A 19,312-nucleotide genomic window follows, 5' to 3' on the forward strand; every position below is an offset into this window, starting at 1 on the left:
CACTTCCTTTAAGACCCTCGGATGCAAGCCATCAGGTCCAGGGGACTTGTCAGCCTTTAGACCCATTAGTTTACCTACTTTTTCTCTAGTGATAGTGATTGTTTTTAGTTCCTCCCTCCCCTTTGCCCCTTGATTTTCTACTATTATTGGTATGTTATTAGTGTCTTCGACTGTGAAGACAGATACAAAATATCTGTTCAATTCCTCTGCCATTTCCTTGTTTTCCATTATTATTTCCCCAGTCTCATCCTCTAAGGGACCAATGTTTACTTTAGTTACCCTCTTCCTTTTTATATACTTGTAGAAGTTTTTACTGTCATTTTTTATATTTCTTGCTAGTTTACTCTCATAATTTATTTTCTCCCTTTTTATTATTCTTTTAGTCATCCTTTGCTGATTTTTAAAGTTTTCCCGATCTTCGGGCTTACCAGTAATCTTTGCCATGTTGTATGCTTTTTCTTTTAACCTGATACCATTGTTTACTTCCTTAGTTAGCCATGGTTGGTTCACCCTTTTTGTGGAGTCTTTCCTCCTCACAGGGATATATTTTTCTTGCGAGTCATAAAATATCTTTTTAAATGTTTACCACTGTTTATCCACCATCATACCATCTAATCTGTTTACCCAGTCCACTTTAGCCAATTCCGCCCTCATTCCTTTATAATTGCCCTTATTTAAGTTTAATACAGTAGTTTCAGATCCAAGATCCTCGCTCTCAAACTGGATGTGAAAATCATCATGTTATGATCACTGCTTCCCAAGGGATCCTTTACTTTGAGATCATTCATTAATCCTGTTTTGTTACCCATTACCACTCGAACCCACCGCCCTCTTTAACTACTGAGCTACCTCAGTACCGTAACAGGCAGTGCATTTAGGAACATTGGTGCAGGAGGAGGCCATTCAACCCCTCAAGCCTGTTCCGCCATTCAATTAGATCATGGCTGATCTGTATCTTGACTCCATCTACCCACCTTGGTTCTGTAACCCTTAATACCCTAACAAAAATCTATCAATCTCAGTTTTGAAATTTTCAATTGACCCCCAGCTTCAACAGCTTTTTGGGGAGAGAGTTCCAGATTTACTTTGTGTGAAGAAGTGCTTCCTGACATCACCCCTGAACGGCCTGGCTCTAATTTTAAGGTTATGCCCCCTCGTTCTGGACTCCCCCCACCAAAGGAAATAGTTTCTCTGTAACTACTCTATCAAATCCTTTAATTATCTTAAACACCTCAATTAGATCACCCCTTAATCTTCTATACTCAAGGGAACACAAGCATGGTCTATGCAACCTGTCCTCATAATTTAACACATTGGGACCAGTTCTGGGGGACGTGGGACCTGTTTAGGCCAGACAGGTTGCACCTCAAGGGAGCTGGGACCAATGTCCTCGTGGGGAGGTTCGCTAGTGCTGTGGGGGTGGGGGGTTAAACTAATTCGGCAGGGGAATGGGCACAAGGAGAAACAAGGTGCACAAAGGATTGTGAGAGAAAGATAGCACTAGAGCAAGAAATAGTACAGTATTAGATGGGACCAGACTAAGAGAGAGTACAAGAAAGTCTAAGACTGGTTTGCAGTGCATGTGTATAAATGCATGAAGTGTGGTAAACAAGGTTGGTGAGCTGCAGGCGCAAATAGCCACATGGGAATATGATGTCGTGGCGATAACGGAGACCTGGCTCAAAAAGGGCAGGATTGGGGACTAAATATTCCTGGATACAAAGTGTTCAGGAAAGATAGGGAAGGGAAGAAAGGAGGGGGGAGTGGCAGTATTGATTAAGGAGAATATTGCAGTGCTGGAGAGAGAGGATGTCCTGGAGGGGCCAAGGACAGAATCTATTTGGTTCGAGTTAAGAAACAATAGAGGTGCCACTGGGGGTATTCTATAGGCCACCAACTAGTGGGAAGGATATAGAGGAGCAAATTTGCAGGGAAATTACAGAGGTGCAAAAGTCATAGAGTAGTGATAACTGGGGACTTCAACTATCCTAATATAGACTGGGATAGTGATAGTGTAAAGGGGCAAAGAGGGGGAGGAATTTTTGAAATGTGTTCAGGAGAACTTTCTTGACCAGTATGTTTCCGGCCCAACGAGGAAGGAGGTATTGATGGACTTGGTTCTAGGAGTGCCTCAGGGCAGTGTCCTAGGCCCAACCATCTTCAGCTGCTTCATCAATGACCTTCCCTCCATCATAAGGTCAGAAATGGGAATGTTCGCTGATGACTGCACAGTGTTCAGTTCCATTCGCAACCCCTCAAATAATGAAGCAGTCCGAGCCTGCATGCAGCAAGACCTGGACAACATCCAGGCTTGGGCTCATAAGTGGCAAGTAACATTCGCGCCAGATAAGTGCCAGGCAATGACCATCTCCAACAAGAGAGAGTCTAACCACCTCCCCTTGACATTCAGTGGCATTACCATCGCCGAATCCCCTACCATCAACATCCTGGGGGTCACCATTGACCAGAAACTTAACTGGACCAGCCATATAAATACTGTGGCTACGAGAGCAGGTCAGAGGCTGGGTATTCTGCGGCGAGTGACTCACCTCCTGACTCCCCAAAGCCTTTCCACCATCTACAAGGCACAAGTCAGGAGTGTGATGGAATACTCTCCACTTGCCTGGATGAGTGCAGCTCCAACAACACTCAAGAAGCTCGACACCATCCAAGATAAAGCAGCCCGCTTGATTGGCACCCCATCCACCACCCTAAACATTCACTCCCTTCACCACCGGCGCACTGTGGCTGCAGTGTGCACAATCCACAGGATGCACTGCAGCAACTCGCCAAGGCTTCTTCAACAGCACCTCCCAAACCCGCGACCTCTACCACCTAGAAGGACAAGAGCAGCAGGCGCATGGGAACAACACCACCTGCACATTCCCCTCCAAGTCACACACCATCCCGACTTGGAAATATATCGCCGTTCCTTCATTGTCGCTGGGTCAAAATCCTGGAACTCCCTTCCTAACAGCACTGTGGGAGAACCGTCACCACACGGACTGCAGCGGTTCAAGAAGGCGGCTCACCACCACCTTCTCGAGGGCAATTAGGGATGGGCAATAAATGCCGGCCTTGCCAGCGACGCCCACATCCCGTGAACGAATAAAAAAAAATAAAAAATGAGGTGGGCCAAGTGGAGCAATGATCATAGTGTCATAAGGTTTAGACTAGCTATGGAAAAGGACACGGACCACTCTAAAGTGAAAATACTCAATTGGAGGAGGGCCAATTTCAGTGGGATGAGAACAGATCTGGCCCGGGTAAATTGGAATCAAAGATTGGCAGGCAAAACTGTAATTGAAGAATGGGCGGCCTTTACGGAGGAGATGGTTCAGGTCCAGTCTAGGTACATTCCCACGCGGGAGAAAGGAGCCAGAGCTCCCTGTGTGACAAAGGAGATAGAGAGTAAGATGAAGCAGGAAAAAGGGACATATGACAGATGTCAGGTTGCTAACGCAAGTGAGAACCAGGCTGAATATAGAAATTTCAGAGGGGAAGTGAAAAAGGAAATAAGAGGGGCAAAGAGAGAGTATGAGAATAGACTGGTGGCAAACATAAAAGGGAATCCAAAGGTCTTCTACAGGCATGTAAACGGGTAGTAAGAGGAGGGGTGGGGCCGATTCGGGACCATGAAGGAGATCTACTCATGGAAGCAGAGGGGATGGCCGAGGTACTAAATGAGTACTTTGCATTTGTTTTTACCAAGGAAGAAGATGCTGCCAGAGTCTCAGTAAAGGAAGAGGTAGTTCAGATACTGGATGGGCTAATAATTGATAAAGAGGAGGTACTAGAAAGGCTGGCTGTACTTAAAGTAGATAAGTCACCCGGTCCGGATGGGATGCATCCTAGGTTGCTGAGGGAATTAATGGTGGAAATTGCGGAGATACTGGTCATAATCTTCCAAACATCCTTAGATACGGGGGTGGTGACGGAGGACTGGAGAATTGCAAATGTTACATCCTTGTTCAAAAATGGGTGTAAGGATAAACCCAGCAACTACAGGCCAGTCAGTTTAACCTCAGTGGTGGGGAAACTTTGAGAAACAATAATCCGGGACAGAATTAGCAGTCACTTGGATGGGGGTGGATTGATTAGGGAAAGCCAGCATGGATTTGTTAAAGGCAAATCATGTTTAACTAACTTGATAGAGTTTTTTGATGAAGTAACAGAGAGGGTAGATGAGGGCAATGCGGTTGATGTGGTGTATGTGGACTTTCAAAAGGCATTTGATAAAGTGCCGCATAATAGGCTTGTCATCAAGATTGATGCCTATGGAATAAAGGGAGCAGTAGCAGCATGGATACAGAAATGGCGAAGTAACGGGAAACATAGAGTAGTGGTGAACGGGTGTTTTTCGGACTGGAGGGAGGTGTACAGTGGTGTTCTTGATATATAATAATGACTTAGACTTGGGTGTACAGGGCACAATTTCCAAATTTGCAGATGACACAAAACTTGGAAGTGTAGTGAACAGTGAGGAGGATAGTGATAGACTTCAAGAGGATAGAGACAGGCTGGTGGAATGGGCAGACATGTGGCAGATGAAATTTAACGCAGAAAAATGCGAAGTGATACTTTTTGGTAGGAAGAACGAGGAGATGTAATATAAACCAGAGGGGACAATTCTAAAAGGGGTACAGGAACAGAGAGATCTGGGGGTATATGTACACAAATCGTTGAAGGTGGCAGGGCAGGTTGAGAAAGTGGTTAAGAAAGCATATGGGATCCTGGGCTTTATAAATAGAGGCATAGAGTACAAAAGCAAGGAGGTTATGATGAACCTTTATAAAACACTGGTTCGACCACAACTGGAGTATTGTGTCCAAGTTCTGGGCACCGCACTTTAGGAAAGATGTGAAGGCCTTAGAAAGGGTGCAGAAGAGATTTACTAGAATGATTCCAGTTACGTGGATAGACTGGAGGAGCTGGGGTTGTTCCCCTTGGATAGAGAGAACCTGTTCCCATTGGCGGAAGGGTCAAGAACCAGAGGACATAGATTTAAGGTAATTGGCAAAAGAACCAAAGGTGACATGAGGAAACCTTTTTCACACAGCGAGTGGTTAGGATCTGGAATGCACTGCCCGAGGGGATGGTGGAGGCAGATTCAATCGTGGCCTTCAAAAGGGAACTGGATAAACACTTCAAAGGAAAAAATTTGCAGGGCCACGGGGATAGGGCAGGGGAGCGGGACTAGCTGGATTGCTCTTACATAGAGCTGGCGCGGACTCGATGGGCCAAATGGCCTCCTTCCGTGCTGTAACCTTTCTATGATTCTATGATTTTAACCCTTTTAGCCCCGGTATCAATTTGGTGAATCTCCGCTGCACCCCCTCCAAGGCCAATATATCCTTCCTGAGGTGCACGGCCCAGAACTGAAGGCTGTAGTCTAAATTTAGCCACTGAGCTGTCGGGATCCTCCCATTGTTTCAGAGACACTGCAAATTCTGGGATGTACCTTGAACTGAGGAACTCTGGATACATTGTAAATTCCCTATTGCTGTGACCTCCCTCTCGAGTGCAGTCTTGCTATTTGAATATGATATCACTGTTGAGATAGTGTTATCTCAAGGACAGCTTTGGCCAATTGTTTTTGTAAAACATACTTAATTTCCTCAGAGCTTTTTGTCTCTTAGATAACTGGAGGGTAGATTAGTCACGGAATGGGGGCAGAACATTCTGCGGGGGAGGGTGGGGTGGAGGTGGGGAACAGCCAGAAGTCATGGCCCACGTTGGAACTAATGACATAGGAAAGAAAAGGGTTGAGGTCCTACAGACAGAATTTCAGGAGCTAGGGAGGAGACTAAATTGCAGGACCTCAACGATGGTAATCTCTGGATTACTCCCAGTGCCACACGCTAGTGAGTAATGGAACTGCAAGAAAAAGTGGGTTAACGCATGGCTGGAGAAATAGTGCAGGAGGGAGGGCTTCTGATTCCTGGGGGCATTGGGACCAATTCTGGGGCAGGAGGGATCTGTTATAGGTGGACAGGTTGTTCCTGAACAGGGCTGGGACCAATGTCCTCACGGGGAGGTTCACTGGTGCTGTAAACTAATTTGGCTGGGGGAGAGGCACCAGAGAGGAGAAACAAGGTGCACAGAGGACTGGGAGAGACAAACAGCATTAGAAGAAAGAGGAGGGATCAGACAGGGGAGAAATGCAAAGCAGACTAAGGTGGGTTTGTAGTGCTTGTGCATAAATGCACAGAGGGTGGCAAATAAGGTTGGTGAGCTGCCACGTGGGGCTATGATATAGTGGCATTAACGGAGACCTGGCAATAACGGCGACCTGGCTCAAACAAGGGGGGGAATGGGCACTTAATATTTCTTGCTACAATGGCCTTCCCTCCATCATAAGATCAGAAATGGGGATGTTCGCTGATGATTGCACAGTGTTCAGCTCCATTCGCAACCCCTCAGATAATGAAGCAGTCCGAGCCCGCATGCAGCAAGACCTGGACAACATCCAGGCTTGGGCTCATAAGTGGCAAGTAACATTCGCGCCAGATAAGTGCCAGGCAATGACCATCTTCAACAAGAGAGAGTCTAACCACCTCCCCCTGACATTCAGTGGCATTACCATCGCCGAATCCCCCACCATCAACATCCTGGGGGTCACCATTAACCTGAAACTCAAATGGACCAGCCACATAAATACTGTGGCTACAAGAGCAGATCAGAGGCTGGGTATTCTGTGGCGAGTGACTCACCTCCTGACTCCCCAAAGCCTTTCCACCATCTACAAGGCACAAATCAGGAGTGCGATGGAATACTCTCCACTTGCCTGGATGAGTGCAGCTCCAACAACACTCAAGAAGCTCGACACCATCCAGGACAAAGCAGCCTGCTTGATTGGCACCCCATCCACCACCCTAAACATTCACTCCCTTCACCACCGGCGCACTGTGGCTGCAGTGTGTACCATCCACAGGATGCACTGCAGCAACTCGCCAATGCTTCTTCGACAGCACCTCCCAAACCCGCGACCTCTACCACTTAGAAGGACAAGGGCAGCAGGCACATGGGAACAACACCACCTGCACGTTCCCCTCCAAATCACACACCATCCCGACTTGGAAATATATCGCCGTTCCTTCATCGTCGCTGGGTCAAAATCCTGGAACTCCCTCCCTAACAGCACTGTGGGAGAACCTTCACCACACGGACTGCAGCGGTTCAAGAAGGCGGCTCACCACCACCTTCTCAAGGGCAATTAGGGATGGGCAATAAATGCTGGCCTCGCCAGCGACGCCCACATCCCATGAACAAATTAAAGGAAAAAAAGGAGGTGGCAGTATTGATTAAAGATGCTGTTACAGCTGTGGAATGGGATGATGTGGTTGAGGATTCTAAAACAGAATCTATCTGGTTAGAGAATCCTATCGAATCCTTTTAGCATTTTAAACACCTGGATCAGATCACCCCTCAATCGTCAAGGGAGTACAGCTAGTGCAGCTGGGAAAGGCCATAAGAAGATAACAACTTGCATTTATATAGCGCCTTTAACGTAGTAAAAATGTGCTTCACAGGAGTCCTATCAGACAAACTTTGACACCGAGTCACATAAAGTTTTATTCGGACAGGTGACCCAAAGCTTGGCCAAAAAGGTAGGTTTTAAGGGGTGACTTAAAAGAGGAAAGAGAGAGACGGAGAGATTTAGGGAGGGAGTTCCAGAGCTTAGGGCCTAGGCAGCTGAAGGCACGGCCGCCAATGGTGGAGAGAAGGAAATCAGGGATGCTCAAGAGACCATTGGTGGAGCGCAGAGATCTCGGAGGGTTGTAGGGCTGGAGGAGGTTACGGAGATAGGGAGGGGCAAGGCCATGGAGGGGTTTGAATACAAGGATGAGAATTTTAAAATTTTGTTAAATGAGATTTATAGATAGAGTCATAGAATATAAAAGCAAGGAAGTGATGTTGAATTTTTACATTGTTTGGTCACAGTTGGGAGTATTGTGTGCAGTTCTAGGCTCCCTTTATTGGTGGATATTAGAGGAATGAAAGGGTATAGTGACAATTCATCACAACGATAGCAGAAATGAGAGATTTCTATTTATGAAGAGAGGCTAGAAAAATTGAAGTTTTTTTTCACTGGAATAGAGAAGGTTAAGGGAATCTAATGGAGGTTTCCAAATTTATGAAAAGCTTTGAAGGGCAAAGGATTATCCAACAATTCAGGGGAGACCAGAACTAGGGGCCATAAATATAAGATAGTCACTAATAAATCCAATAAGGAATTCAGGAGAAACTTCTTTATCCAGAGAGTGGTGAGAATGTGGAACTCATTACCACAAGGAGCAGTTGAGGCGAATAACATGGATAAACACATGAGGGAGAAAGAAATAGAAGGATATGCTGATAGGGTTAGATAGAGTAGGGAGGGGGGAGGCTCATGTGGAGCATAAACACCGGCATAGACTTGTTGGGCTGAATGGCCTGTTTCTGTGCTGTAAATTCTATGTAATTGTTTCGATTGATTAGCGAAAGGGTCACAAGGGGCTTAACTCAGGATCATCACTGGCAGAACCAAGGAGGAGGTTGGAAGAATATTTTTCCACACACACAGTTATTAGAACATGGAATGTTTTTCATTAAAGTGGCTTCTGAGGCGGAGACTAAATCATTTAAAAGGGAATTAGCTAAGTAGTTGAAAGGGAGAACATAAAATGATACAGGGGAAGGGTAGGAAAATGGGATTAGAGTAGACCGCTTCACCTGATGAGCTAGCACCAGCACTGATTAGATGGGCTGATTGGCCTCCTTCTGTGCTGTAGTTTCTCTGATTCAATGGGTGGTGACAGACTCACATGGGCTAGAGATTTTGTTAATTTTCACCTTTTCCTCCTTGCAACAGAAAGAAAAGATCAGAGAGAAGTTTGTTGCAGCTTTGCAGAAGGAGTTCGCTGGCAAAGGGCTGAACTGTACAAGAGGCAAGTAAGCAATCTGTGTGTGTGTGTGTGTATCTGTGTTTGTCTGTCTGTATCTGAGCCTGTGCGTCTGTGCCTGTAAATGTGTCTGTGCGTGTGTATTTATAGCTGTCTTTGTGCGTTTGTATCTGAGTATGTCTATATCTGTGTGTGTGTGTGTCTATATCTGTGTGTGTGTCTAGATCTGTGTGTTTGTGTGTGTGTGTGTATGTATCTGTGTGTGTATCTGCTTGTGAGTGTGTGTATATCTGTATGTGTGTGTATATGTGTCTATGTGTGTATCTAGATGTGTGTGTCTGTATCTGTGTTTGTGTGTGTGTGTGTGTGTGTATATCTGTCTGTGTGTATATCTGTGTCTGTGTGTGTGTATATCTGTCTGTGTGTGTGTATATCTGTCTGTCTGTGTGTGTGTATATCTGTGTCTATCTGTCTGTGTGTATATCTGTCTGTGTGTATACCTGTGTGTGTGTTTCTGTGTATATCTGTGTCTATCTGTCTGTGTGTGTGTGTGTGTGTATCTGTGTGTGTGTGTGTATCTGTGTGTGTTTGTGTATCTGTGTGTATATCTGTGTGTGTATGTGTATCTGTGTATATCTGTGTGTATATCTGTGTGTGTGTGTGTGTATCTGTGTGTATATCTGTGTGTGTATGTGTATCTGTGTATATCTGTGTGTGTATGTGTATCTGTGTATATCTGTGTGTATCTGTGTGTGTATGTGTATCTGTGTGTATATCTGTGTGTATCTGTGTGTATATCTGTGTGTATCTGTGTGTATATCTATGTGTATCTGTGTATATCTGTGTGTATATCTGTGTATCTGTGTGTGTATCTGTGTATATCTGTGTGTATATCTGTGTGTATCTGTGTGTATATCTGTGTGTGTATGTGTATCTGTGTATATCTGTGTGTGTTTCCTGATAGTTTTGTTTTTCCATTACGTTTTATTTCCAGCTGTTGGCTCATTTGGAAATTAATGAACTTTGGTCTGGCAGCAACGTAAACATTCCCAGCACCAGCCAATCGCTGTCATCCTTTGGCAAAAACAGCTCACACTTTCACCCATATCACACCACAGGCTGACGATAACCAGACCCTCGGGCCTCCCTCCAACCAGATAACGGGGGCTAGTGGCTCATTCTCAGTCTGATACAGGTTGGACTTTAGAGCACAGCTCTGTGTAGAGATTTACCTCTCCCACTCTGTACTATCTGTGTGAATACAAATCACAGGGAGCTAAGGGTGAAAGGGCAAGACTCATAAAGCAAGGCACCTGGATGTTTGAAAAGAAGAGAGAAGGTGAGCTAAATGAACAAGAAATGATTAAAGAGATTTTAGGAGCTTGTAAATTATAGGAAGAAGGAAGGACTGAGGGAGGTGAGATAAGGACATAAGAAATAGGAGCAGGAGTAGGCCAATCGGCCCCTCGAGCCTGCTCCGCCATTCAATAAGATCATGGCTGATCTGATCCTAACCTCAAATCTAAATTCATGTCCAATTTCCTGCCCGCTCCCCGTAACCCCTAATTCCCAAGAAAGACTGAGTTACATCGAATTATATAGCACTTACAAGGCAGAAACAGGCCATTCGGCCCAACTGATCTGTGTTGGTGTTTATCCTCCACACAAACAGTAGTCCTAATTCCATTTACCTGCTCTGCTCCCATATCCTTTTATTCCCCTTTCTTTCACCCACCTATCTAACGTATTCTTAAACCTTCACATGGTCTCTGCTTCAGTCACTAACTCTGGTTGTACTTTCCACAACCCTCTGTGTAAAAACATTTCTCCTGCTCTCTGCGGTACATTTAACCACAAATCTATGACCCCTCAATCACTGGAAACCATCTCTTTCTATCTACTCTGTCCCATCCCTTCATGATTTTAGACGCCTCTATCAAATCGCCATTGATCTCCTCTGTTCTGAAGAAAATTGCCCCAGTTTTTCCAGTTATTCTTTGCATTTGTATCTCCTCAGACCAGTGAATCTCCACTGCCTCCTCTCCATTTCCTTCCTATAGTGTGGAGCCCAAAACGGCGCACAGTCCTCCCACTGTGGTCTTACTAAGATCTCATCACCGAAGTCTACTCTTCTGTAGAACATAGTCTACTTCTGACACCTGACCTCCTTCTCCCCCATTCCCTCGACCCATCCTATCACATGACGACACATCGGCCCTCCCTGCCCCATGTGACCGTGCCAATCATCGTCACCTGAGTGAAGACGCCAGCACCGCGTAAGGGCCCCCTTCCCTATCTGACTCTAACCTCCACCAGGAGCAAAGCAGCAGGTCGGTGCACGTTCCATTTTATCACAGTGAATCTCAAAGTCTGCTCAATCACCCTACTCTGTTTGAACACCGTGCCACCACTTGCATTTTTGTTTATTTTTACCTATTCTCCAGCATCTTCTAGGTACCCCCTTGACGGGGGCCAGGATCACGGGAAGTGCTTGACTGCTCTTTGCTCTACAGAAAGTCCTTGGGGCTGAGATGGCCCTGGTCCCGTGTCACCTTGCTCCTCGGCAGCTCAATGTTGCCTCCCTGGTTCCTCTGGTGTTGTGCTACGAGGGGAGGGGGGTGTGGGGGTAGTCGGAGTCCTGACATGTTCTGCGGTTCTGAGAGGCGGCAGTACCAGGCAGCTGTGCCTTCTGGGCGGCTTGGTCCGTCATTACCGTCTTCATCCGTTTTCCTCCTCCTGTGCTGCGTTGGATCTGCAGGAAAGGCGGGCCTGACGATGAACCAGTGAACATCAACCCCTTGGCATTGGGGACACAGAGAAGAAGGTGGACGGTTGTGACTTGTGTGGTCTTCACAGGGTTAATAGGACGACAGCGTAGGCGCTCAGTCAGTCACCATGGGGTTTAAAGGTTGGGGTCGCCCCCTCCAGTGCCCTGCCGTTGGCGGCTATTGTGCGCCAGATTGTCCTGCCAGAAGTTAGAGTGAATGAGGGCCGGGTTGCCAACGCTCCAGGATTGTCTTGGAGCCTCCAGGAATTAAAGATTCATTTCCTGGACACTGCTGCGAGCAACACCCGGGAGAAAAATCATAGGGACATTAAGCAAAGTGTTTTTTTTTTCATTTTCTTTGAACACTTCAATTTATTAGTTATTAAAAAATTGGAAATGGGGGGAGAAAAAGCTGTTTGAGTGGGCAGGGGGGTTGGAAGTGGGAGGTCATGTGATGAAACCTCCAGGAATATGTCCAACCAGAGTTGGCATGTTGGAGTATAAGATTAAGGAAGTCTTACTACAATTGTACAGGGCTTTAGTGAGACCACACCTGAAGTATTGTGTACAGTTTTAGTCTCCTTATCTAAGGATATACTTGCCTTAGAGGCGATGCAACGAAGGTTCACTAGATTGATTCCTGGGATGAGAAGGTTGTCCTATGAAGAGAGATTGAGTAGAATGGGCCTATACTCTCTGGAGTTTAGAAGAATGAGAGGTGATCTCATTGAAACATATAAGATTCTGAGGGGCGTGATAGGGTAGGTGTTGAGAGATTGTCTCCCCTGGCTGAAGAGTCTAGAACTAGGGGAGCATAGTCTCAGGATAAAGGGTCGGATATTTAAGACTGAGACGAGGAGAAATTTCTTCACTCAGAGGGTTGTGAATCTTTGGAATTCTCTACCCCAGAGGGCTGTGGATGCTGAGTCGTTGAATATATTCAAGGCTGAGATCGATAGATTTTTGGACTCGAGGGGAATTGAGGGATATGGGGATCGGACGGGAAAGTGGAGTTGAGGTCGAAGATCAGCCATGATCTTATTGAATGGCGGAGCAGGCTCGAGGGGCTGAATGGCCTACTCCTGCTCCTATTCCTTATGTTCTTGTGCTCTCAGCCTTGAGCCACCAAAGAGCAGGAAAGAAGATGAGGTAAATCAGGAGGTAGCTGATCTCAAGCTTGGCTTTAAAAATCCCGTAGATTGTAGGAGAATGTATGAATCAGCACCTTCAGTCCAGGGAACTGCACCTCAGCGTTTTATTTTATTAGGAATGGGCAATAAATGCTGGCCTTGCCAGCGACGCCCACATCCCATGAACGAATAAAGAAAAAACATGCTCAGTGCCTCTGTCATTCCAAGAGTCATAATTATTGACAGTGTCCCTTTCTTCCCTGCTTTCCACAGGAGGGATGATAAGTTTTGATATCTTTCCTGAGGGCTGGGACAAGCGGTATTGCCTGGACATCTTGGAAAAGGATGGAATTAAAACCATTCACTTCTTTGGGAACGAGACCGAGCCGGTAAGTGACGAGGGTTCAGGGTTGGGGAGGGTTCAGGGTTGACGAGGGTTCAGGGTGTGAGGGTTCAGGGTGTTGACCAGAGTTCAGGGTTGACGAGGGTTCAGGGTGTGAGGGTTCAGGGTGTTGACCAGAGTTCAGGGTTGACGAGGGTTCAGGGTGTGAGGGTTCAGGGTGTTGATCAGGGTTCAGGGTTGACGAGGGTTCAGGGTTGGGGAGGGTTCAGAGTGTTGACCAGGGTTCAGGGTGTTGTGGGTGAAGCCCTGTCCGCAATGCCCGCCAGTTGTGGCAGTGCGATGACATGAATGGCACTGTGCGGCCTACCATACTGTGCCAAGCGCAACAGCAACGCAAGAGGAGCTCAACGTGGGATTAATCAGTCAAACAGTGACTGCTGGGGCCTGGCTTCAAAACCAGCCCGACACTGAGGGGATGAATCTCTTCTCTCTGACTGTAGTCTCAACCCAATGGTCTACGGAACAAAATTTGTCCACAATTCTGCAATAATTTGGCAGTTTGACTCAGAGAGTGACTGTCCTGGGGGAGACCAGAACTAGGGGCCATTAATATAAGATAGTCACTAATAAATCCAATAGGGAATTCAGGAGAAACTTTACCCAGAGAGTGGTGAGAATGTGGAACTCACTACCACGAGGAGTAGTTGAGGCGAATAGTATAGATGCATTTAAGGGGAAGTTAGATAAACACATGAGGGAGAAAGGAATAGAAGGATTTGTTGATAGGGTTAGATGAAGAGGGGCGGGAGGAGGCTCGTGTGGCATAGACCAGTTGGGCCGAATGGCCTGTTGCTGTGCTGTACATTCTATGTAAATACCACTCGGGCACAGTATCGTCACTCATCTGAGGCGGCAGTTAAGGGACATTTTTGGGGCAGAGTGAAGGGGACCCTCTTCTGCACCGTAACTGTGGCTTCCCAATTCAAGAGTGGTGGCATTGTGAAAAGTGCTCAATTCCCCAGTACTGACTCCCCTCTATGACTGCAAATAGTTCTCTAACCCCACCCCCCACCAACGAATCGCAGGAATGGTTCAGGCCATTCAGTCCATCATGCGCGCTCCCCCCTTTTTCTGACTCCATATTGGGAATTTCCTGCTGAGTTATGGAGACACCAGACATGCTCATTGACAGGCAGGTGATTGATTGACAGGCAGACAGGTGATTGACTGACAAGCAGGTGATTGATTGATTGACATACAGGTGATTGACAGGCAAGTGATTGGTTGACAGGCAGCTCGGTGATTGACAAGTATGTGATTGATTGACAGGCAGGTGGATGATTGATTGATTGATTGGCAGGCATGTGATTGACTGACAGGCGGGTCTTTGATTGACTGACAGGCAGGTGATTGACAGATGGGTGATCGATTGATTGACAGATGGGTGATCGATTGATTGACAGGCAGGTGATTGATTGATTGACAGGCAGGCTCCTCGTACCAAAAGGTAAGAGTCTGTCAAAAAGGAGCCCATGAGGGAAAAGTGTCACCAAAAAAAATCTGGTGGGCTCCTTCGCTGGCTCGGTCAGTAATATGTGGTGGTCAGTGCGGAATTGGACCTCACCCACCAGCGAGGTGCCAAGTTTGATCCCTGGTCTGTGCTGTTTGCTAAACTCGGCTGGCAGGGCTGTGGGTGGTTGAAGGAAGCCTGTGCTTGAGAGAAGCAAAATGAGCCTGGGTTTTCTGCCCCCCGATTACTATCCAGTGACCAGTGTGAGCATGTACGTAGATATCGAGTAAGGACAGGATTAGGCCATGATGCCCTCCGTGGTTGGGTGAGATGTCCCTGTGGAATTGTACCCTTGCATGACCCAGCAACTCCAAGGGAGAAGACTGAGAAGGAGGGAGAGTAAATAGCACTGACTGGACTTTGTGCTTTTCACGCAGGGCGGGAACGATCACGAGATCTTTCACGATCCCAGGACGATTGGCTACACCGTTGTGTCCCCGGAGGACACGGTCAGACAATGCAAAGAGCTCTTCCTGCATGAATGAGGCACTGACACATCCATCTGCCCCAAGATCTCCATCCAAGGATTTCTGCTGCTGGACTTCATGGAGAGCAGGCCACAGTGCGTACTGGTGGATAAATAGCTGAGTCATGTCCACTCCACTGGCCTGTGGGATGTCACTACATGACCGCACTGATACAATTCCTTCTCAGTATGTGATGACGGTATTACCAGAATTATTTTATCACTAGTAAGTTGCTCACGGTCAGATCTAAGTTTTTTTTTGTGTACAAGACGGCAACAGAGTTGGGAAAGAGACTTCAGAAATTCGCTCCACAGAGCCACCCAGTGGCCAGAGCTGGCACTACATCGTGACGGTTGACATAGCACAATCAAATGGGAACTGTTGACATAGCCATTCACAATGATACGTAGTGACAGAAAAGCACGACCCAAAAATTGTGACAACAGGAAGTAAAGGGTAGGAAGAGCATATCCTAAACAAGGTTTTGCTTAATCTATAGATTATTAAGAAACTTGGTGAAGGGCCCATGAGCATCACAGAGTAAGAAATGATTGACCTGGTTAGGTGTAGAAGACAGAGAGTAGGGATAATGGGTATGACCTCGAATTGGAAGGAAGTGATGAGTGATGTCTCACAAGGATCTGTGCTGGGGCCTCAACTATTCACTATATTTATTAATGACTTAGATAACACAATAGAGAGCCAGATATCCAGGTTTGCCGACGACACAAAGATTGGAGGCTTAGTAAGTGGTGTAGACGAGAGCATAAAATTACAAAGAGACTTAGATAGATTAAGTGAGTGCGCAAAACTATGGCAGATGGATTTCAACGCAGGTGAGTGTGAGGTCATCCATTTTGGACCAAAAAAGGATCGATCCGAGTATTTTTTAAATGGTGAAAAAGTAGGAACGGGAGAGGTCCAAAGAGATTTAGGGATCCATGGACAACAGATCACTAAAATACAGGTACAAAAAATAATCAAAAAAGCTAATGGAATGTTAGCCTTTATAATTAGAGGGCTAGAGTATAAAGGGGAGGAAGTTTTGCTACAGCTATACAAAGCCCTGGTTAGACCACATCTGGAGTACTGGGTACAGTTCTGGGCACCGCACCTTAGGAAGGATATATTGGCCTGGGAAGGAGTGCAGTGCAGATTCACCAGAATGTTACCAGGGCTCCAAGGGTTAGATTATGAGGAGAGATTCAATAAACTAGGCCTGTATTCCCTGGAATATAGAAGGTTAAGGGGGGATTTGATTGAGGTTTTTAGGATTTTGAAAGGAATTGATGGGGTAGATGGAGAGAAACTTTTTCCGCTGGTGGGGGAGTCTAGGACAAAGGGGACAGAACCTTAAAATCAGAGCCAGGCCATTCAGGAGAGAAGTTAGAAACACTTCTTCACACAAAGGGTGGGAGAAGTGTGGAACTCTCTCCCACAAAAAGCAGCAGATACTCGCCCAATTAATCATTTTAAATCTGAGATCGATAGATTTTTGCTAGCCGAAGGTATTAAGGTGGATGGAGTTAGGATACAGATCAGCCGTGATCTCATTGAATGGCGGGACAGGCTCAAGGGGCTGAATGGCCTCCTCCTGTTCCTATGAAAGAAGATGAGGTAAATCGAGAGGTGGTGATTAGCCGATGCCAAGTTTGGGTTATAAAAAACCCCAAAGTAGTGATTGAATGCCGTCCTTGTCCTGTATATGTCCACACACACACGCGGTTAGGAGCAGGAACCCTGGCTATTTATTCCATCTCCGATTCTGGAAGCACTGAGGCCAATCATAGTATTTCAACGGGTGCCCCAGCTCAGATTGAATCCTGGCACCTCCCTGGTCTGCGGTTCTGTCCATTTACCGACTGAGCCGGTGGGAAAGCTTTGAATTAAACATTTAAAAAGCAATCGTCACTATTCTCAGGGCTAAACACAGCCAAGAAAGGTCCAACCCCACATGGTCACTGGGGAGATCCAACCACGTCATAATGCGGTCACCTCAGTGCAACAGTATCGAATTATTCATGACGCAAATGAAAGGATAGTGTTTCTGTTGTGCATAGAGAGCAAAATTAATCTTTTACGATGTCTGTACTGCCTGTTTAATACAGTACAGGGCATACCCGTACCGGCTGGCTCGAAAAGGCAGTTAGTCTCCTGGGGACTGAATCAAATTTTAATTTTAATGAATTCGAGAATATAAATCACCACAGTCTTCCACTGCCAAAGCTATCCATGGGGGAGGAAGGGAGAATGTTCCAGAATGCACAAGTCACCATGGTAACCGCCGGGACAGGAATGAATAACATGACAATGAGCTGTTTGTGACGTGGTCGGTCTTAGATTTTTAAATGCGTGTGGGAGCGTGTGCGTGCGTGTGGGAGCGTGTGCGTGCGTGCGTGTGGGAGCGTGTGTGTGCGTGTGAGTGCGTGCGTGTGGGAGCGTGTGAGTGCGTGCGTGTGGGAGCGTGTGTGTGCGTGTGGGAGCGCGTGCGTGTGAGTGCGTGCGTGTGGGAGCGTGTGTGTGCGTGTGGGAGCGTGTGTGTGCGTGTGGGAGCGTGTGCGTGCGTGTGAGTGCGTGCGTGTGGGAGCGTGTGCGCGTGCGTGTGGGAGCGTGTGCGTGTGGGAGCGTGTGCGTGGGAGCGTGTGAGTGCGTGCGTGTGGGAGCGTGTGCGTGCGTGTGAGTGCGTGCGTGTGGGAGCGTGTGTGTGCGTGTGGGAGCGTGTGCGTGCGTGTGAGTGCGTGCGTGTGGGAGCGTGTGCGCGTGCGTGTGGGAGCGTGTGCGTGTGGGAGCGTGTGCGTGGGAGCGTGTGAGTGCGTGCGTGTGGGAGCGTGTGCGTGCGTGTGAGTGCGTGCGTGTGGGAGCGTGTGCGTGCGTGCGTGTGCGTGCGTGTGAGTGCGTGCGTGTGGGAGCGTGTGCGTGGGAGCGTGTGCGTGCGTGTGAGTGCGTGTGCGTGGGAGCGTGTGCGTGCGTGTGGGAGCGTGTGCGTGGGAGCGTGTGCGTGCGTGCGTGTGGGAGCGTGTGCGTGCGTAGGTAAAGGGGACGCATTGCTGCTTTGTGACAGACAGTTATTGTCAAGGAAACAGTCACTTGTCCTTAATGACATCGTCTCCTATCCCTCCCAACACTAAAGATCTTCATCATGAATATCAGGAATTAACATTGCAGCACAGATGTGACTGTGTATAATGTGTAGAGTTATATGTAATATATTATTATTTTTATTATTGCCAGTCTGAACACACAGGGACCTCAATGAAAAGTAATGCCTGTTAGTCGTCTTTACGTTACATTGGAGAAATGAATCAAAGTATCACTTAACGAATTAAAAATCAATAAAAATAGCAGGTATTGTGTGCGTCGTCTGCAAATGGCTTGTTTTCCCCCCTTCTCTCCTGTCGGTGCCCATGCTTGGTGCCAAGTACCACCCTTGTGCACTGGCAGCCATCTGGCACCTCACCCACATGTCCATTCTTGTGTGAGCTCAGACTGTGTATTAGCAGACTAGCCATGGGATCGTTTACGTCCACCTGAGAGGGCAGACGGGGCCTCGGTTTAACGTCTCTTCCAAAGGACGGCACTTCCGCCAGTGCAGCACTCCCTCAGTACTGCGCTGGGAGCGTCAGCCCAGATTTTGCGGTCAAGTCCCTGAATTGGGAGTTGAACCCACGACTTCCTAGCAGGTGGTGGGAAGTTGTGGAATTTTACTTGGCGCTGGCGTACTCGGTCTCAGCCTTTGTCCCTTCCGACACCGTGTGTTTGATCAGCTCCCCCGGGCTGCAGTGGGCGCAGGGCGGTCTGGATCTCCCGGGAGCTGATGGTCAAGGCGCTCGTGGTAACGGAGGCCAGATGGGAAGCCTCACCCCACCATGCGCTCGAAAATACCATTCACAAAGGAGTTCACGATTCTCATGGCTTTGGAGGAGATGCCGGTGTCCGGGGGGTGAACTTACCTCATCACCTTGTCGATGGAGTATCTCCCCTCCCTCGACCTTCTCCCCTGCTTGACGCCTGTTGGTGGGGCTTTATTCAAGGGTTTTCTTGGCGTCCTTCTTGGGACTTCTCCTCAGGCATTTTCAAACTCAGTTCCCACCTGGGCAGACCAGCAGAACAAGAGCAAGAGCCCATGTAATCAGTGGACGCAACAATCAGG

At 47.3% G+C, this 19,312-nt stretch overlaps 1 protein-coding gene across 3 annotated transcripts in view; it reads left to right on the forward strand.

Moving 5' to 3' along the window:
* LOC137305709 (phosphomannomutase 1-like) overlaps window positions 1–18,504 on the forward strand; it is a 37,422-nt gene extending 18,918 nt beyond the window's left edge. For 2 of the 3 annotated variants that reach the window (XM_067974631.1, XM_067974632.1), the window contains 3 exons: window positions 8,855–8,930; window positions 13,056–13,171; window positions 15,073–18,504. In XM_067974631.1, coding sequence (XP_067830732.1) covers window positions 8,855–8,930; window positions 13,056–13,171; window positions 15,073–15,180 — 300 coding nt within the window. In that variant the 3' untranslated portion in view covers window positions 15,181–18,504. Of the gene's footprint in view, window positions 1–8,854; window positions 8,935–13,055; window positions 13,172–15,072 lie in introns of those variants that run through there. The other variant, XM_067974633.1, reaches the window with a different exon arrangement.
* The last annotated feature ends 808 nt before the right edge of the window (window positions 18,505–19,312 follow it).

The sequence above is a fragment of the Heptranchias perlo genome, chromosome 40 (genome assembly GCF_035084215.1).
Source record: "Heptranchias perlo isolate sHepPer1 chromosome 40, sHepPer1.hap1, whole genome shotgun sequence".
Classification (NCBI taxonomy): Eukaryota; Metazoa; Chordata; class Chondrichthyes; order Hexanchiformes; family Hexanchidae; genus Heptranchias; species Heptranchias perlo.